This window comes from Bombina bombina, unplaced genomic scaffold (genome assembly GCF_027579735.1).
Source record: "Bombina bombina isolate aBomBom1 unplaced genomic scaffold, aBomBom1.pri scaffold_1338, whole genome shotgun sequence".
NCBI classification, from domain to species: domain Eukaryota; kingdom Metazoa; phylum Chordata; class Amphibia; order Anura; family Bombinatoridae; genus Bombina; species Bombina bombina.
This window is the reverse complement of record NW_026512415.1, coordinates 14,724-34,715: the sequence shown is the minus strand read 5'-3', so window position 1 is coordinate 34,715 and position 19,992 is coordinate 14,724. Positions and strand designations below refer to the sequence as shown.

General features: G+C 37.5%; 1 protein-coding gene across 1 annotated transcript in view; it reads right to left on the bottom strand.

Annotated features, from left to right (window-relative positions):
• Positions 1 to 19,992, bottom strand: part of LOC128644295 (ultra-long-chain fatty acid omega-hydroxylase-like) — a gene marked incomplete at both ends in the record, with an annotated part of 61,534 nt that overhangs the window by 32,359 nt on the left and 9,183 nt on the right. The window contains 3 exons of the mRNA XM_053696962.1: positions 9,268 to 9,334; positions 11,542 to 11,809; positions 13,827 to 13,948. Coding sequence (XP_053552937.1) covers positions 9,268 to 9,334; positions 11,542 to 11,809; positions 13,827 to 13,948 — 457 coding nt within the window. The remainder of the gene's footprint in view (positions 1 to 9,267; positions 9,335 to 11,541; positions 11,810 to 13,826; positions 13,949 to 19,992) is intronic.

The window sequence follows — 19,992 nt, the reverse complement described above, 5'->3', positions numbered from 1 at the left end:
GCTGATTTAATAGGGAAATCGATAGCTAGGCTAGTGTATTCAGTGTCCACTACAGTCCTGAAGGACTCATCTGATCTCTGCTGTAAGGACAGCACCCCAAAAAGCCCTTTTTAGGGCTAGAACATCAGTCTGCTTTTTTTTTTTTTCCTGTGTAATCTAATTGCAGTTGCCTGCCTGCCAGCGTGTGTGTCAGGCTCACAGCGTATACTGTGCCTACTTGCCCAGTGCCACCACTCATATCTGGTGTAACAGTAGTGTACATTTAAAAAAACAACACTTTTTTGACTGTGAAATAATAGCAGACAGCTGCCAGTACCCAAGATGGCCACCAATAAGGCAGATGGGGAGGGTTAGAGAGCTGTTTTTGGGGGGATCAGGGAGGTTGGGGGCTAAGGGGAGATGCTACACCACAGCATATGTAAATATGCTAAAAAAAAATAACATTTTTTTTAAAAACCTTTTATTTTAGTACTGGCAGACTTTCTGCCAGTACTTAAGATGGCGGGGACAATTGTGGGGTGGGGGAGGGAAGGGAGCTGTTTGGGAGGGATCAGGGGGTCTGATGTGTCAGGTGGGAGGCTGATCTCTACACCAAAGCTAAAATTAACCCTGCAAGCTCCCTACAAACTACCTAATTAACCCCTTCACTGCTAGCCATAATACACTTGTGATGCGCAGCAGCATTTAGCGGCCTTCTAATTACCAGAAAGCAACGTCAAAGTCATATATGTCTGCTATTTCTGAAAAAAAAGGGGATCCCAGAGAAGCATTTACAACCATTTGTGTCATAATTGCACAGCTGTTTGTAAATAATTTCAGTGAGAAACCTAAAATTGCGAAAAAATTTAAGTTTTTTTTAAATTTTATCGCATTTGGCGGTGAAATGGTGGCATGAAATATACCAAAATGGGCCTAGATCAATACTTTGGGTTGTCTACTACACTACACTTAAGCTAAAATTAACTCTACATGCTGCCTACATGCTCCCTAATTAACCCCTTCACTGCTGGGCATAAAACACGTGTGGTGCACAGTGGCATTTTGCAGCCTTCTAATTACCAAAAAGCAACGCCAAAGCCATATAAGTCTGCTATTTCTGAACAAAGGGGATCCCAGAGAAGCATTTACAACCATTTATGCCATAATTGCATAAGTTGTTTGTAAATAATTTCTGTGAGAAACCTAAAGTTTGTGAAAAAGTGAACAATTTTTTTTTATTTGATCGCATTTGGCGGGGAAATGGTGGCATTAAATATACCAAAATGGGCCTAGATCAATACTTTGGGTTGTCTACTACACTACACTTAAGCTAAAATTAACTCTACAAGCTACCTACATGCTCCCTAATTAACCCCTTCACTGCTGGGCATAAAACACGTGTGGTGCGCAGTGGCATTTAGCAGCCTTCTAATTACCAAAAAGCAACGCCAAAGCCATATAAGTCTGCTATTTCTGAACAAAGGGGATCCCAGAGAAGCATTTACAACCATTTATGCCATAATTGCATAAGTTGTTTGTAAATAATTTCTGTGAGAAACCTAAAGTTTGTGAAAAAGTGAACAATTTTTTTTTATTTGATCGCATTTGGCGGTGAAATGGTGGCATTAAATATACCAAAATGGGCCTAGATCAATACTTTGGGTTGTCTACTACACTACACTTAAGCTAAAATTAACTCTACAAGCTCCCTACATGCTCCCTAATTAACCCCTTCACTGCTGGGCATAAAACACGTGTGGTGCGCAGTGGCATTTAGCAGCCTTCTAATTACCAAAACGCAACGCCAACGCCGTCTGCAAAGCATGGTCAGGGGAGGTATATCACCTACACTGTGCACTGTGAAGCAGGCATAACCCTTACACTACCTGATCGATACAACATCATACCTGATGTTTTAAAGCACATTCCAAACAATTTAGGAATGTTAGGTGATTTATGCCCTTTATGGATTAAAACCAGACTCTGCATCAACTATGTAATTTTCCATGGGAGTTTTGCCATGGATCCCCCTCCGGCATGCCACAGTCCAGGTGTTAGTCCCCTTGAAACAACTTTTCCATCACTATTGTGGCCAGAAATAGTCCCTGTGGGTTTTAAAATTCGCCTGCCTATTGAAGTCTATGGCGGTTCGCCCGGTTCGCAAACTTTTGCGGAAGTTCGCGTTCGCCGTTCCCGAACCCAAAATTTTATGTTTGCGACATCACTAGTGGGGTTATTTAAAATTGATTGTTTAGATAACAACACATGTAGAAGGTCAGTAGACACAAAATATCATTGTGTCAGTTTTATTATGTCATAAAGAAGATTGATTTGTTTTATTTTATGAATTGCGTCTGTTGTGATAGGCCAAAATATATTTTTTCATAATGAAGTCATGTGGAAGCCTTGAAGTTAACATGATGGATATAGTAATGGAAGCAAGTTGTGTTGTTGCAATAACAGTAGCTTTTTTGAAGTGGAAAAGGAAAGTACACAAGGGTGTTTGAGTGTGGTTTCATAATGTGTCACCCTGCACAAGGCTTGGCTTGCCCTATTTAAAGGGACACTAAACCCAAAATCTTTCTTTCATGATTCAGATAGAGAATAGAAATTTAAACAACATTACAATTTACTTCCATTATTTATTTTGCTTCATTTTTTAGATATCCTTAGTTGATGAAAAAGCAATGCACATGGTGAGCCAATCACACAAGGCTTCTATGCCCAGCAACCAATCAGCAGCTACTGAGCATATCTAGATATGCTTTTCAGCAAAGATTATCAAGAGAATAAAACAAATTAGATAATATAAGTAAATTAGAAAGATGTTTAAAATTGCATTCTCTTTCTAAATCATAAAAGAAAAAATGTGGGTGTCATGTCCCTTTAAGTCGTGCCCTCTAGTGATTAAATGCAATAAAACTATGACAAACACTAACTGTGGCAAGGACTAACATATTTGAATACAAGGTGACTCCTGGAGGACTAAGACTAATGTGGCATTGGTATAGCATGCAAAAATAGGTAGGATCAGTAAATTAGCATACTGTATTTGAAGTGCATATTGTCTACAATTATTATTATTGCCAGTGACATGGTAACACCATGTCTTTTGCGTTATCATCTCAAATAATGAAAAAAAAGAATAATGGTAATATACAAGGTTATCCTCCATGTGAGAAAATATATGGCTAGATTACGAGTTTTGCGGTGAGCTGAAAAAGCAGCGTTAACAGGTCCTAACGCTGTTTTTTCACTACCACTGCTATTACGAGTCTTGCAGGCTTAGGGGCACCGCACACTTTTTTGGCCTTACCGCAAACCGACTTACGTAAACTTCGTAAAGTATTTTTTCTATGGGACTTCCATAGCGCTGGTATTACGAGTCTGTCCTGGGAGGCCAAAAAGTGAGCGGTACACCCTCTACCTCCAAGATTCCTAATGCATTTTAAAGTCAGTAGTTATGAGTTTTACACTACAACGCCGTAGCATAAAACTCATAACTAAAGTGCTAAAAAGTACAATAACACCCATAAACTACCTATTAACCCCTAAACCGAGGCCCTCCCGCATCGCAAACACTATAATAAAATTTTTAACCCCTAATCTGCCGCTCCGGACATTGCCGCCACTATAATAAACATATTAACCCCTAAACCGCCGCACTCCCGCATTGCAAACACTAGTTAAATAATATTAATCCCTAATTTACCTCCCCTAACATCGCCGCAACCTACATTATATTTATTAACCCATAATCTGCCGCCCCTAACATCGCCGCAACCTACATTATAATTATTAACCCCTAATCTGCTGCCCCCAACATCGCCGCCACCTACCTACATTTATTAACCCCTAATCTGCCGCCCCCAACCTCGCCACCACTATTCTAAATTTATTAACCCTTTAAATCTAAGTTTAACCCTAATCCTAACACCCCCTAACTTAAATATAATTTAAATAAATCTAAATAAATATTACTATCATTAACTAAATTATTCCTATTTAAAACTAAATACTTACCTATAAAACAAACCCTAAGATAGCTACAATCTAACTAATAGTTACATTGTAGCTAGCTTAGGGTTTATTTTTATTTTACAGGCAAGTTTGTATTTATTTTAACTAGGTAGAATAGTTACTAAATGGTTATTAACTATTTAATAACTACCTAGCTAAAATAAATTCAAATTTAACTGTAAAATAAAACCTAACCTAAGTTACACTAACACCTAACACTACACTACAATTAAATTGATTACCTAAATTAAATACAATTAAATAAATTAAATTTTAATTAGTTAAATCACAAAACCCCCCACTAAATTACAGAAAATAAAAAACAAATGACAAGATATTTAAACTAATTACACCTAATCTAATAGCCCTATCAAAATAAAAAAAAAGCCCCCCAAAATAAAAAAACCCTAGCCTAAACTAAACTATCAATAGCCCTTAAAAGGGCCTTTTGCGGGCCATTGCCCCAAAGAAATCAGCTCTTTTACCTGTAAAAAAATACAAATAACTCCCCCAACATTAGAACCCATCACCCACACAACCAACCCCCCAAATAAAATACTAACTAAAAAAACCTAAGCTCCCCATTGCCCTGAAATGTGCATTTGAATGGGCATTTAGCTCTATTGCAGGCCCAAAGCCCTAACCTAAAAAATAAACCCACCCAATGCACCCTTAAAAAATCCTAACACTAACCCCTGAAGATTCACTTACCAGGAGAAGTCTTCATCGAAGCGGCAAGATGTCCTCAAGGAAGCCGGCAGAAGTGGTCCTCCAGACGGGCAGAAGTGGTCCTCCAGAAGGGCAGAAGTCTTCATCCAGACAGCATCTTCTATCTTCATCCTTCTGGCGCGGAGCGGATCCATCTTCAAGACATCCGACGCGGAGCATCCTCTTCTACCGACGGACTAGCGACGAATGAAGGTACCTATAAATTACGTCATCCAAGATGGCGTCCCTTAGATTCCGATTGGCTGATAGAATTCTATCAGCCAATCGTAATTAAAGGGACAGTCTACCATAGAATTGTTATTGTTTTGAAAGATAGATAATCCCTTTATTACCCATTCCCCAGTTTTGCATAACCAACACAGTTATATTAATATACTTTTTACCTCTGTGATTACCTTGTATCTAGGAACCTTCTTCCAGCCCCCTGATCACATGACTGTGACTGTTTATTATCTATTGTCTTAAATGTAGCATTGTTTTGTGCTAAATCTTAAATAACCCCCTGTGCCTGAACACAGTGTTACCTATATGGCCCACGTGTACTTTCTGTCTCTGTGTTGAAAAGAGATTTAAAAATCATGTGATAAGAGGCAACCCTCAAAGGCTTAGAAATTAGCACATGAGCCTACCTAGGTTTAGTTTAAACTAAGAATACCAAGAGAAAAAAGCAAATTTGATGATAAAAGTAAATTTGAAAGTTGATTAAAATTAAAAGTCCTATCTGAATAATGAAAGTTTAATTTATACTAGACTGTCCCTTTAATGTATAAAAAATCCTATTGGCTGATTGGATCAGCCAATAGGATTAAACTTCAATCTTATTGGCTGATCCAATCAGCCAATAGGATTTTTTCTACCTTAATTACGATTGTCTGATAGAATTCTAAGGGACACCATCTTGGATAACGTCATTTAAAGGTACCTTCATTTGTCGTTAGTCCGTCGGTAGAGGAGGATGCTCCGCATCGGATGTCTTGAAGGTGGACACGCTCCGTGCCGGAAGGATGAAGATATAAGATGCCGTCTGGATGAAGACTTCTGCCCGTCTGAAGGACCACTTCTGCCTGTCTGGAGGACCACTTCTGCCAGCTTCCTTGAGGACATCTTGCCGCTTGGATGAAGACTTCTCCCGGGAAGTGAATCTTCGGGGGTTAGTGTTAGGATTTTTTTAAGGGTGTATTGGGTGGGTTTATTTTTTAGGTTAGGGCTTTGGGCCTGCAATAGAGCTAAATGCCATTTTAAGGGCAATGCCCATCAAAATGCCCTTTTTAGGGCAATGAGGAGCTTAGGATTTTTGAGGTAGTATTTTATTTGGGGGGTTGGTTGTGTGGGTGGTGGGTTTTACTGTTGGGGGGGTTGTTTGTATTTTTTTTTACATGTAAAAGAGCTGATTTATTTTGGGCAATGGGCAATGGGTAAAAGGCTATTGGTAGTTTAGTTTAGGCTAGGGTTTTTTTTTATTTTGGGGGGGCTTTTTTATTTTGATAGGGCTATTAGATTAGGTGTAATTAGTTTAAATATCTTGTAATTAGTTTTTTATTTTCTGTAATTTAGTGTTTGTTTTTTTTGTGATTTAGCTAATTTAATTTATTTGTTTAACATATTTATCTGCGATATCAGCAAAGGGCTACAGGGGAAAGTATGTCTCTTTGCAGATGATACAAAAATGTGTAACAGAGTGGATGTTCCAGGGGGGGGGGGGTAGACAAAATGAGAAGTGATATACAACAATTGGAAGATTGGACAAACGACTGGGATCTAAAGTTTAACACAGCAAAGTGTAAAATAATGCATTTAGGGAAGAAAAATCCAAATGTTAATTACAGACTCAATGACACTTTACTGACTGTTGCAGATGAGGAACAGGACTTGGGAATTATTATTTCAGATGATTTAAAACTTAGTAAACAATGTAGTAATGCAGCGAGTAAGGCTAGCAGAATGCTTGGATGTATTGGTAGAGGTATTTGCAGCAGAAATAGTAAGGTTCTTATGCCACTTTATAGATCATTAGTTAGGCCTCATCTTGAGTATTGTGTGCAGTTCTGGAGGCCATATCTTCAGAAGGATATTAACAAACTTGAATCTGTGCAAAGGAGGGCTACCAAAATGGTACATGGTCTAAAAAATAAAACTTACCAGGATAGGCTCAATTACCTAAATATGTATAGCTTAGAGGAGATAAGGGAAAGAGGGGATATGATAGCAACTTTCAAGTACATTAAAGGGTTTAGTAAAACTGAGGCTGTGAGTATTTTACATAAAATGGAAAATTCAAGAACAAGGGGTCATGAGCTCAAGCTAAAGGGTAGTAGATTCAGGAGTAATTTGAGGAAGCACTTCTTTACAGAAAGAGTGATTGATTTATGGAATAAACTTCCTCAAGAGGTAGTAGCAACAAACACTGTGGGGGACTTTAAAAATGCATGGGACAAGCATAAGGCTATCCTACGAACTAGATAAGTTTATACTGTTAGGTAAGGTCGGGCAGACTTGCTGGGCCTATGGCTCTTATCTGCCGTCAATATCTATGTTTCTATGTTTCTATTTAATTTAGGTAAGTTATTTAATTGTAGGGTTAGGTTAGGTGTTAGTGTTTTAGTTTACAGGTTTATTTGTATTTATTTTAGCTAGGTAGTTAATAAATAGTTAATAACTATTTAGTAACTATTCTACCTAGTTAAAATAAATGCAAACTTGCCTGTAAAATAAAAATAAACCCTAAGCTAGCTACAATGTAACTATTAGTTATATTGTAGCTAGCTTAGGGTTTATTTTATAGGTAAGTATTTAGTTTTAATATTTTAGTTAATGATAGTAATATTTATTTAGATTTATTTAAATTATATTTAAGTTAGGGGGTGTTAGGGTTAGACTTAGATTTAGGGGTTAATACATTTATTATAGTGGCGGCGATGTTGGGGGCGGCAGATTAGGGGTTAATAGGTGTAGGTAGGTTGCGGCGACATTGGGGGTGGCAGATTAGGGGTTAATAAATATAATGTAGGTGTCGGCGATGTTGGGGGCAGCAGATTAGTGGTTAATAAGTATATTGTAGGCGGCAGCGGTGTCCGGAGCGGCAGATTAGGGGTTAATAAATATAATGTAGGTGTCTGCGATGTCAGGGGCGGCAGATTAGGGGTTAATAAGTGTAAGTTTAGGGGTGTTTAGACTCGGGGTTCATGTTAGGGTGTTAGGTGTAAACATAAAATGTGCTTCCCCATTGGAATCAATGGGGCTGCGTTACTGAGCTTTACGCTGCTTTTTGGCAGGTGTTAGACTTTTTCTCAGCCGACTCTCCCCATTGATGTCTATGGGGAAATCGCGCAAGAGCACGTACAACCAGCTAACCACTGACTTAAGCAGCGCTGGTATTGGAGTGTAGTGTGGAACAAAATTTTGCTCTACGCTCACTTCTTGACTTTTAACGCCGGGTTTGTAAAAAACCCGTAATACCAGCGCTGCAGGTAAGTGAGCGGCTAGAATAAACTGCTCGTTAGCACCGCAGAGCTCCTAACTCAAAACTCCAAATCTCGTCGATATATTTTTAATTTTATATTACACAGTATTAAGAAAAAAATATTAATTCAAATTATATTAAAAATTAAAGGGCTCTTATATAAACATATATTTATCACTAGTTCCTGGGTTTGAGTTATTAAAGGAAAAGTAAAGTCAAAATTAATTTTTAATGATTCTAATAGAACACGTGATTTTAAATAACTTTACAATTTACTCCTATTATCAAATTTGTTTTATTCTCATCTATGCTCAGGAGCACTACGGTATTATAAGGAGCTAGCTGGTGCTTTGCGGCTGAACATATATGCCTCTTATCTCTGGCTCACCATATATATTCAGCTAACTCCCAGTAGTGCAATGTTCTTCTTATGTTTTACTCTTTAAAAAAGATACCAAGAGAAGTAAGCAAATTTGCTAATAGAAGTAAATTGAAAAGTTTCATACTCTGAATCATTCATTTTTTTACTTTACTGTCCCTTTAAGAAATTCCAGTGGATGGATAGGGAATTAGGGCTTTGCCAGTTGCCTATTTTATGATATTGAGTTGGTTAGTAACAATGGGGCCCATTTATCAAGCTCCGGATGGAGCATGAGTGCCCGTGTTTCTGGTGAGCCTGCAGGCTCGCCAGAAACACCGCTGCTTCATAACCTGTCCGCCTGCTCTGAGCTAGCGGACAGACATCACTGCAATTCAACCCGATCGAGTACGGGTTGATTGACACCCCCCCTGCTGGCGGCCGCAAATCTGCAGGGGGCGGTGTTGCACCAGCAGCTCACAAGTATTGAGCGAGGTCTGGCGGACCTGATCCGCACTGTCAGATCAGGTCCGCCAGACCTTTGATAAATATCCCCTTAGTGTCTCTTGGCCAGTAACTTTCTTTCTATCACTATATTATATTCCTATTACATTGGCCCATATAAAATATAGACATTTGTAGTTCTAACAATTTGAAAATTAAAAGTGAATGCAAACAAAATATAGATCAACCTATGAGCAAAATGTTTTAGAAAATTCACCTTCAAACATAAAGGTGTCCACCTCATCTCTCATCTCTTCATCAGAAAGTTGATTTCCATCTTCATCCTGGGTTAAAAAACAATAAGTTACTGCTGCATTTCTATAGTTTTATACTTTTTTATTCATCTGTCAACAAAGCTAAAGCCACCTGTGAGATACTACATTATTGTCATCATATAACTCACAGCTATCACACCCAGTTATTATCATATCTAACTTAATGTCTGCAGACAAGGTGTATTATCCTAACTCAGTGTAAGCTATGTATATTCTGAAAGTATACTGGATATTGTTTTACTCTTTTCAGTCTTTCTTCTCAAGACACGTGTCTTTATCTAGCAAGCCCAATAAATAATAACCTGGAAAATCACCAAACATTAGATATGTGCATGATCGAAAAATTTGTTTTGGTTCGGTTTGGAAATTCGGAATTTCGGTATGTGTGCTGTGTATTAGACTAGTGTTATGTACTGTATATTAGGTGTAACCCATAGCAGAGTGATATAACCTAATATACTGTACAATACTGGTGTAATCCATGGCCATCCGAATTTACCGAATAAATCCGAAGTAATTCGGATTTATTCTGTAAATTCTGCAGTATTTTAATTCGGATCGATCCGAATCTCCGAATTTGCTGAATTTTCCGAATTTCCGAATCGATCCGAAACGAATTGCTCATGTCCACCAAACATTACACTGACACTTTGGTGCCAGGATCTCATACCTATGTATGGAATTTGGGAGCTTTACACATAAATTATAGTAATAATAATGATAATACTCTAGTTACTAATAATAATGATAACAATACTCTCTTTAAACTGACCTTGGTTTCAAGCTTGTATCATTAAATTATATATGTAGACCATGGATTCTGGGAACCTATTACTAGTTTTGTTGTTGATGCATTATTCTACATAAAGTTGCCTCATCCATTCATTCTTATTCTCATCATTCACCTATTTTCTCACTCCACTTCTTGCATGCTAGCAGTCAAAACGTCCCTTTCTCATCTATGACACAACTGAGGTGCAGGAACACCTGAAGATAAAAACTTCAGACACTAAGGGGCCCATTTATTATGGTGCGAGCTGACATGATCCGATATAGCAGATCATGTCCACTGCACATTGTTAAATGCCGACAAGAACTGCTGGTGCAATACTGCTAGCTGCAGTTTCGTGGGCACTCAGTCGCTAGCAGGGGGTGTCAATCAACCCAATCGTATTCGATCGAGTTGATTTCTGTCCGCCGCCTCAGAGCAGCCGGACAGGTTATGAAGCAGCCGTCTTTAGACCGCTGCTTCATAACTTCTATTTCTGGGCTCACCAGAAACACGGGGCATCAAGCTCCATACAGAGCTTGATAAATATGTCCCTATACGTGTTGGATTTATAGACTAACCTCATGCTTCCCTATTTGGTTCAGATGATTGCCAAATTCTAGGTGATTCATAGGGGCATATTTAGCAAGCTCCGTATGGAGCTTGGGGCCCCTTGTTTCCGGTGAGCCTTCAGGCTAGCCGGAAACAGAAGTTATGAAGAAGTTATGAAGCAGCGTATTTGTCCGCCTGCTCTGAGGTGGCGGACAGAAATCAACTCGATCGAATACGATCGGGTTGATTGACAACCCCTGCTAGTGGCCGACTGGCCGCGAATCTGCAGGGGGCAGCATTGCACCAGCAGTTCCCAAGAACTGCTGGTGCAATGATAAATGCCGACAGCGTTTGCTGTTGGCATTTATCGATGTGCCGTGATGTGCAGCGGAAATGATACGCTACTTCGTATCATGTCCAAACGCACATTGGTAAATATACCCCATGGTCTTATGCCCCAAAGACCTCTTCAGAATAAAGTCAAATAAGTTGCATATTTCACCTTTGTTTAAACATGGCAATAATAACTTCTCTAGGAAAGACTAATCCCCAAAATAGATCAAAACTATTAGTATATATACAATCTGCCAATACATATACATGACTACAGAACCTCTGTACTGAAATATATTGTTCCAAAATGTATAATGTTCTTGAAACTTTTGATCGCACTGTTATTGATCCTAGCGTGGAAAACAAAAATTACTATAAGCAGAGGTACAGTGAAGGCTTTTTATTACGCTACTTCAGATTCATTAATCATTTAATAAAGTATATGAAGTATTTAAATATGGTATTTGAACAATTTTGTTTTAAAATGTCTTCTGCAACAAAGAACTATCCAGATGAATAAAATTATTTCTTACACAGTTTTATAATGTATTTGTTCTCTGACCTTTGATAGTAAGAGTATATCAATGAAGTCTGTGGTCTTCCCTTGCTTGGACTTGATCCAGGCTTCTGCCCCTTTCTCTTGTAGAGCCTTCTTCCTCTGTTGCACTACACCCTCTGTAAAGTTGTGCACAATCTTGCATGCCTGGCGGAACTTCCTTCCATTTGAGGAGAGGCGGTAGATGAAGTCAAAGTGATGAAGAAGACATTGTTCCCGTTCTGTCACCAGAGAGCTCAGCTCATAAATAGCAGAAATGTAATCACTCGGCTTTCTGCAAGATATCAAGGTACAATAGAAAGACAGCACCAATAGGTTAAAGGACCAGTCAACACAGTAGATTTGCATAATCAACAAATGCAAGATAACAAGACAATGCAAAAGCACTTAGTCTGAACTTCAAATGAGTAGTAGATTTTTTTTCTGACAATTTTAAAAGTTATGTCTTTTTCCACTCCCACTGTACCATGTGACAGCCATCAGCCAATCACAAATGCATACACGTACCATGTGACAGCAATCAGCCATTCACAAATGCATACACGCTTATTCTTGCACATGCTCAGTAGGAGCTGGTGATTCAAAAAGTTTAAATATAAAAAGACTGTGCACATTTTGTTAATGGAAGTAAACTGGAAAGTTGTTTAAAATTGCATGCTCTATTTGAATAATGAAAGTTTAATTTGATTGAGTGTCCCTTTAAGCTTGACTTTGTCTGGAGATCTCCAGTCTGTATCATACAAAAGCAAAGGAAATGTATGTGTATTATTTAACCCCTTAAGGACACAGCTTCAGTTTCCTTGTTTTGTACTTAAGGACACAAGCAATTTTGGCATTTTTGCTATGTGTGTGTTCAACCGTAATTTCTATTGTTCTCATTTATTGCACCAACCACATATTATATACAATTTTTTAATGGATAAAAATGGCTAAGACAAAATAAACTAATTTTATAATTTGTTATGTTTGTTTTCTAAGTTTAAATAAAATAAAAAAAATAAAAGCAGATTTAAGGCTAAAGAAAAATAGTCATTGAGAGGGCTGCAGATGGGCTGCGGCTGACGCGTTTCAGCTCCATATTGGGTTAGCGCACATGAAGAATTAGTGTACTCCTGTCAGGTTTATGTGCACAAACCCGACAGTAGTACAATAATTCTTCATGTGCACTAACCTGACATAAGTTATATTAAGGTGTATTATGTATTTATTAAATATAAAATCTCAGGTTAGCGCAGATGAAGAATTCACAGGAATACTTTGTATCGCACTGATCTGTCTCTCCACCTCACATCTCAGAGTGAGGAAGAGGGAGGCGGATTATATATCCACACAACACTGTGACTGCTGCAACTGGCTGTTACAGCAATCACATGTGCTGGGACATCAGGAATTGATCTTGCTGTTTTGCCTGGGCCTCAGGGGCACACAGATATAGCATTAACCCCACGATCGCCGGTGCTGTGGAGGAACAGCACTATGTTTAGCACATGACAGAATAATTCCGTCATGGGTCCTTAAGGGTAGGACATCTATGAGAAAAACATTTCTTCATAGGTAACCAAATGGAAAATTAAAACATATGAGTGTTATACTAGATCACTTACATACTATTAAAATTGTTACCATGGAGTTTGTATGGACAAATCACACCGTACACACTCAAAAACGTACAGGTTTCTTGATATTTTCTCTATGATTCTAGTCTAGTTGGTAACTGCATTGAGAATTCTGTGTTACCTATTTTAGTGTGTGGCTATACTATGTTTTTCCTACCAAAATTGCTCATTCTTTGCTGTTCCAACCAGATGAAAGATACAAAAAAGAATAGAAGCTTATATAAAAAATAGTGTGTAAGGCATTTCCAGGATTCTTTTTAGACATAAATCAAATTGCAAGAAGTTCTGAAGAATACATCTATCACTACTATAAAAACCAACAGTCCATTATATGTAAACAGTTAGCCAAACAGCTACTGACCAAAATCGTACACAATGCTGGAGAGATGGATGCATTACATAGCATACACATCCATTGATTTCTATAAACAAACACACTTGACAACATAAGCCAAAGCTGGAACCAGATTGCTCAGGTTCAACCCCTACATATCACAATTGAAATTGTCCCATTTTTCCTCCGCTAACCAGATGTTAATAAGCCACTTACTATCACCACACATAATTTTGCTTGGGTGTTTTGAATAGTGAAGCTATAACTACCAAAGGTGGTACTGCAGTTTTCAAAATCATACTGAAAAATATTTTAGGAATAATAATTAAAAAAAAACTTACTCTTGGCAATCACTATCATAGCTGAAGGTACATTTCAGTAGTGAATCCAATGTCATAAGACTTATGTGCTCAAACATATCCAGTGACACGGGTCCTTCTGATGCCAGCCTCCTCCACTTCGCCTGTGGAAAAATGGATGGAACATTAAGTAAATCTTAACTCTCCTACTGGAATTTTAAACAAAGTGATCAAATAACATTCACACAGTAAGTTCACAAAAAAAAGCACAAACCCCAAAATTAAATCATACAGACATTTTTATATGTTGGGTCTTATCCCTACGTAACACACCAACAATGGACTAGATTACAAATGGTAGAATAAAAAAGAAGAAGGCGCCACAATAGTGTAATTCAGTTTGACAAGCTTTGCCCACGCACAATATGTTATGTACTTACAAGATAAACGGCACTTGATAAGTGCCACAAGAGCCTCCTGGACCATTAACAGCTGTCCAGATCACTGTCCTCCCGCAAACTGCAGCTCTCCTGTTGATGATAATAATACGGATTCCCGGATTCAGCCAATCAGATTGAGCTCGCATTCTATTGGCTGTTCCGATCAGCCAATAGAATGCGAGCTCAATCTGATTGGCTGATTGGATCAGCCAATCGGATTGAACTTGATTCTGATTGGCTGATTCCATCAGCCAATCAGAATATTCCTACCTTAATTCCGATTGGCTGATAGAATCCTATCAGCCAATCGGAATTCGAGGGACGCCATCTTGGATGACGTCCCTTAAAGGAACCGTCATTCTGCAGTTGGACGTCGCCGGAAGAAGATGGGTCCGCGGTGGAGGTCTTCAGGATGGAGCCGGTCGTCATCGGATGAAGATAGAAGATGCCGCTTGGATCAAGATGGTTGCCGGTCCGGATGTCCTCTTCTTGCCGGATAGGATGAAGACTTTGGAGCCTCTTCTGGACCTCTTCAGCACCGGATTATGGATCGCCAACCCCCGCTTGGGTTGGATGAAGATCTTGGAGCCAGGACGGATCGGTGATACCTGGATGGTGAAGACAAGGTAGGAAGATCTTCAGGGGATTAGTGTTAGGTTTATTTAAGGGGGGTTTGGGTTAGATTAGGGGTATGTGGGTGGTGGGTTGTAATGTTGGGGGGGGGGTATTGTATGTTTTTTTTTACAGGCAAAAGAGCTGAACTTCTTGGGGCATGCCCCGCAAAGGGCCCTGTTCAGGGCTGGTAAGGTAAAAGAGCTTGTAACTTTTTTAATTTAGAATAGGGTAGGGCATTTTTTATTTTGGGGGGCTTTGTTATTTTATTAGGGGGGCTTAGAGTAGGTGTAATTAGTTTAAAATTGTTGTAATATTTTTCTTATGTTTGTAAATATTTTTTTATTTTCTGTAACTTAGTTCTTTTTTATTTTTTGTACTTTAGCTAGTTTATTTAATTGTATTTATTTGTAGCAATTGTGTTTAATTAATTTATTGATAGTGTAGTGTTAGGTTAATTGTAGGTAATTGTAGGTAGTTTATTTAATTATTTTATTGATAGGGTAGTGTTAGGTTTAATTATAACTTAGGTTAGGATTTATTTTACAGGTAAATTTGTTATTATTTTAACTAGGTAACTATTAAATAGTTCTTAACTATTTAATAGCTATTGTACCTAGTTAAAATAAATACCAAGTTGCCTGTAAAATAAATATTAATCCTAAAATAGCTATAATATAATTATAATTTATATTGTAGCTATATTAGGGTTTATTTTACAGGTAAGTATTTAGCTTTAAATAGGAATAAGTTATTTAATAAGAGTTAATTAATTTCGTTAGATGTAAATTATATTTAACTTAGGGGGGTGTTAGTGTTAGGGTTAGACTTAGCTTTAGGGGTTAATACATTTATTAGAATAGCGGTGAGCTCCGATCGGAAGATTAGGGGTTAATAATTGAAGTTAGGTGTCGGCGATGTTAGGGAGGGCAGATTAGGGGTTAATACTATTTATGATAGGGTTAGTGAGGCGGATTAGGGGTTAATAACTTTATTATAGTATCGCTCATGTCCGCTCGGCAGATTAGGGGTTAATAAGTGTAGGTAGGTGTCGGCGACGTTGTGGGGGGCAGATTAGGGGTTAATAAATATAACATAGGGGTCGGCGATGTTAGGGCAGCAGATTAGGGGTACATAGGGATAACGTAGGTTGCGGCGGTTTACGGAGCGGCAGATTAGGGGTTAATAATAATATGCAGGGGTCAGCGATAGCGGGAGTGGCAGATTAGGGGTTAATAAGTGTAAGGTTAGGGGTGTTTAGACTCGGGGTACATGTTAGAGTGTTAGGTGCAGACATAGGAAGTGTTTCCCCATAGGAAACAATGGGGCTGCGTTAGGAGCTGAACGCTGCTTTTTTGCAGGTGTTAGGTTTTTTTTCAGCTCAAACAGTCCCATTGTTTCCTATGGGGGAATCGTGCACGAGCACGTTTTTGATGCCGGCCGCGTCCGTAAGCAACTCTGGTATCGAGAGTTGCATTTGCGGTAAAAAATGCCCTACGCTCCTTTTTTGGAGCCTAACGCAGCATTTGTTTTAACTCTCGATACCAGAGTTAAATTTATGGTGCGGCCAGAAAAAAGCCCGCGGAGCGTTAACAGCCCTTTTACCGCCGAACTCTAAATCTAGGCCTAAATGTTCACCTTTTGTCTATATATTCATGTATTTATATGAAATGGTGTTTCAAGAAATACCATTGTACCTATATAATTTGATTATTTGTATTTTAAAACAAGATAAAAACCTCCTTGGTCTGTTAGAGTCTTAGGTTATAACTGATAACTCAAACACTTTAAATTTCATCCAAGATCGTAGTAAATAAATTAAAATAGTGCCAGTAGCATTCCAAAGAAAACAATATATTTACTTTTTAGTTGATTGAGTTAAGAAAGAGAAGTTTTTTTGTATGTGCATTTCAAAACCGCTACCGACCAAAGGAAATGTAACATGATTGGATGGTGGGTGTGTGTTGCCTAGCCAATCATATGTCATCTGAGGGAATTTTTTTTTCGGGACAAAATAATTCCAAAGTTTCAGTGGCCCCCTGTTTATATTTGTTCATTTATATTGTAACTGTAGCTAGCACTCTGTAAAATGCCCGCACAGCTACGCTTAGACACAGAATATGTCCGATTTAAAAATCTGTGTTTGAGTTACGTAAGTCACGTGACTAAGGGTGTGTATCAGTCGTCCAATGACGAACTGGTTAGAATAGCTTGTGGGAAATGTCATTTCAGCAATCGTTTCTCATAAATATATCTGCAGACATCAGCCTCGCTTTTATGCACTATAGTGCAGCAGACGTTTGAAAGTACCATTACAACTTATAATAATAGAACACCTAACCTGATACTAATATGATACTACTATAATAGGCAATATGTATAATACATGTAAATATAAATTGTGAATTATGAATTATGTGTGAAAAAAATCTTTTCAAAATTGGAAAAAATTATATATGAAAAAAATTCTATGTGAAAAAATTCAATTCTATAGAAGATGCCAGCAACAAATACTAGAATTGCATATCTATATATAAAAAACTTTATTACAATATAGGTCGACCTATTCAAGACATACAATAATAAATCACAAAATTAAGAAAAAAAGAAAATTAGTATAAAAAACTCCTTAAACCAAAAGTTCATGCATAAGAAACAGTTCCCAGGAGTGGACGATTTTTCTGCTTGTTACTATGTGGACCCACGCTCATACAAGGATGCTGTTCTGTGTATAGTTGTAAGAGGAGCGTTCCCAGGACAAAAGAGGCAGTCGCAGCCAATGATGGTATTTCCCATACGGACAAGGAATCCTCTTAGTAAATGTCACACAGCAAATAGCAGGGGAAGTTACATCCGTACTTACATAATAATAAGCAGCAACCGGCCTCCAAACTTGAACCAACAATCTGTGGACACACCTTCCAATAGTAAACCAATGGCCACTGGAAACAGAAAAGCTTTAACAGGGAAAAGCAATTAGATATACTAGGCTAGAAACCCAGTGAATTTTTTGCAGCTTTCTTTTACAGGATATGCATTCTCGCTCCCAAGGCCTGTTTATAATGGCCAATACTGCACAAAAAACACCTAGCAGAGGGTTATTCAGCCACAAGATATCTGCACAAATAAAATACTCCAAAGGTATAGGAGTTAGTTTAAAATAGAGCAAATAGAGCAACTAGTTTCAAAATGTAATATCTTTTTCAAGCTTTTTATATATAGATATGCAATTCTAGTATTTGTTGCTGGCATCTTCTATAGAATTGAATTTTTTTACAAAGAATTTTTTTCATATATAATTTTTTCAAATTTTGAAAAGATTTTTTTCACACATAATTCATAATTCACAATTTATATTTACATGTATTATACATATTGCCTATTATAGTAGTATCATATTAGTATCAGGTTAGGTGTTCTATTATTATATATATTCTATAATCCTTACTCTTAAGCTGGTTTCAGCGCTCCCTAGTGCTTTGTATTTTGTATTGATTAGTCCTGTAGGTCTTTGAGGGTAACCTATTTTTTTCTAGTTGGAGTTTGTAGTAATTTATATTTTTTGGCGCTGGTCACTTAAGTCTACCATTACAACTTATGCCATTAATATTGTGCTCTGATCTGTAGAGCATAGGCGGAAAAAAAGAGGAGAAAAAAAATTATTTTTGTAATTTGAACTACGATCGACTGTGGTATCCCCAAAGTGTCTCTAAAGTAAGATTAGGAACAAAGTTATATAAACTTATGTGAGTTCATATATATATGCAAAGAAAAAAACTAAACTAGTTTTCTTGAAAACGGCTCTCATCCTGGCCCAAAAAAGTGAATAAAACCACATATACAATCATGTGCAAGTGTGCATATGTGATGATAAGCTATGGTTTTGTCAACTATAGATAAGAAATAACATTTCACTAATGCTGACTCAGATGGATAATAATATGTTTAGCAATTATCGCCAATAGACACTTAACTTACTAGATGTTGAAGGGACCAGATATCATGATGTGTGAAAAGAATATAACAGGAAAAAATTGAACTTAAAATCTATGCGCATGTGGCTATATAATTTAGATGTTTGGTAACCCTACAAGAGAGATAGGGTAACTCTGAAATTGGCCTCAACCAAGGTTAAATTTAGTATACTAGGGCCAAGCAAATATGATTGTACTTGGATATAACTGATGATAATATATAATATAAATACGTGGGGAACTTTTACTTAGCTAAAATATACCAGGAACATAATATGATATGACCAAAAGTGGATGATATAGATATGTGTCAAAGTATCTACATATTCTAATCTTTTGAAGCTGAAAGACAGGCATAACAAAGAAAGAAAAATTTGTTTGTCTATTACTTGCATCTAATCAAGTAGTGATATATTGTGTGACTTTTGGGGTGTGTGAGTGAGGGTGATTTGTGGACTCATACTTGTTAATAGTACTAATTTATAAAACATTAGTCTAATATATTTGTGAAGGACTATTTGATCATTCTAAAAAGCTGCAAGATCTAATACTTCTTTTAAGCCAGAGGGGAAACAAGGATTGGAACTTAAAGATCCAGTATGTTTCTCTCTGGGTGCAACCGAGTATATCTATTTGTCCCAATTTTGGATGGAATAAATTCTAGTGGAGTGATACACTACACTACACTACTAGAAGACAGTTTCTTAAGAGCTAAAAATGAGGATAGAAGTACTATCCTCACTACAAATCAGAAGATAAAACTAGACAAGATAATTTCAACTCAAGGGATCCTCTTTTTATTACTCAATACAATTCCAAACATAACTATATCAAAAAAACTTTACAAAAACATTGGCCGATACTTCTCAAAGACCCTATTCTTAAAAATAATATCAATAACACCCCAAGAGTAGTCTTCCGAAGAGCACCAACCCTTAAGCAGAAACTTGCACCCAGTAAAATAGTGATATCCAAGAGAAATCACATCCACAATTGCACTTCAAATACCGCCAAGGAAAGGGAAATTAGGAGCCTTTAGATGCAACAAGTCAAGATGTCATATGTGCAGTTTTATAACTCACGGATCTAATTCCGTTAAATGCTATACAACAGGAGAAACATTTCCTATTAAAAATAGGATTGACTGCAATACTCAATATGTGATCTACGTTCTTACCTGCA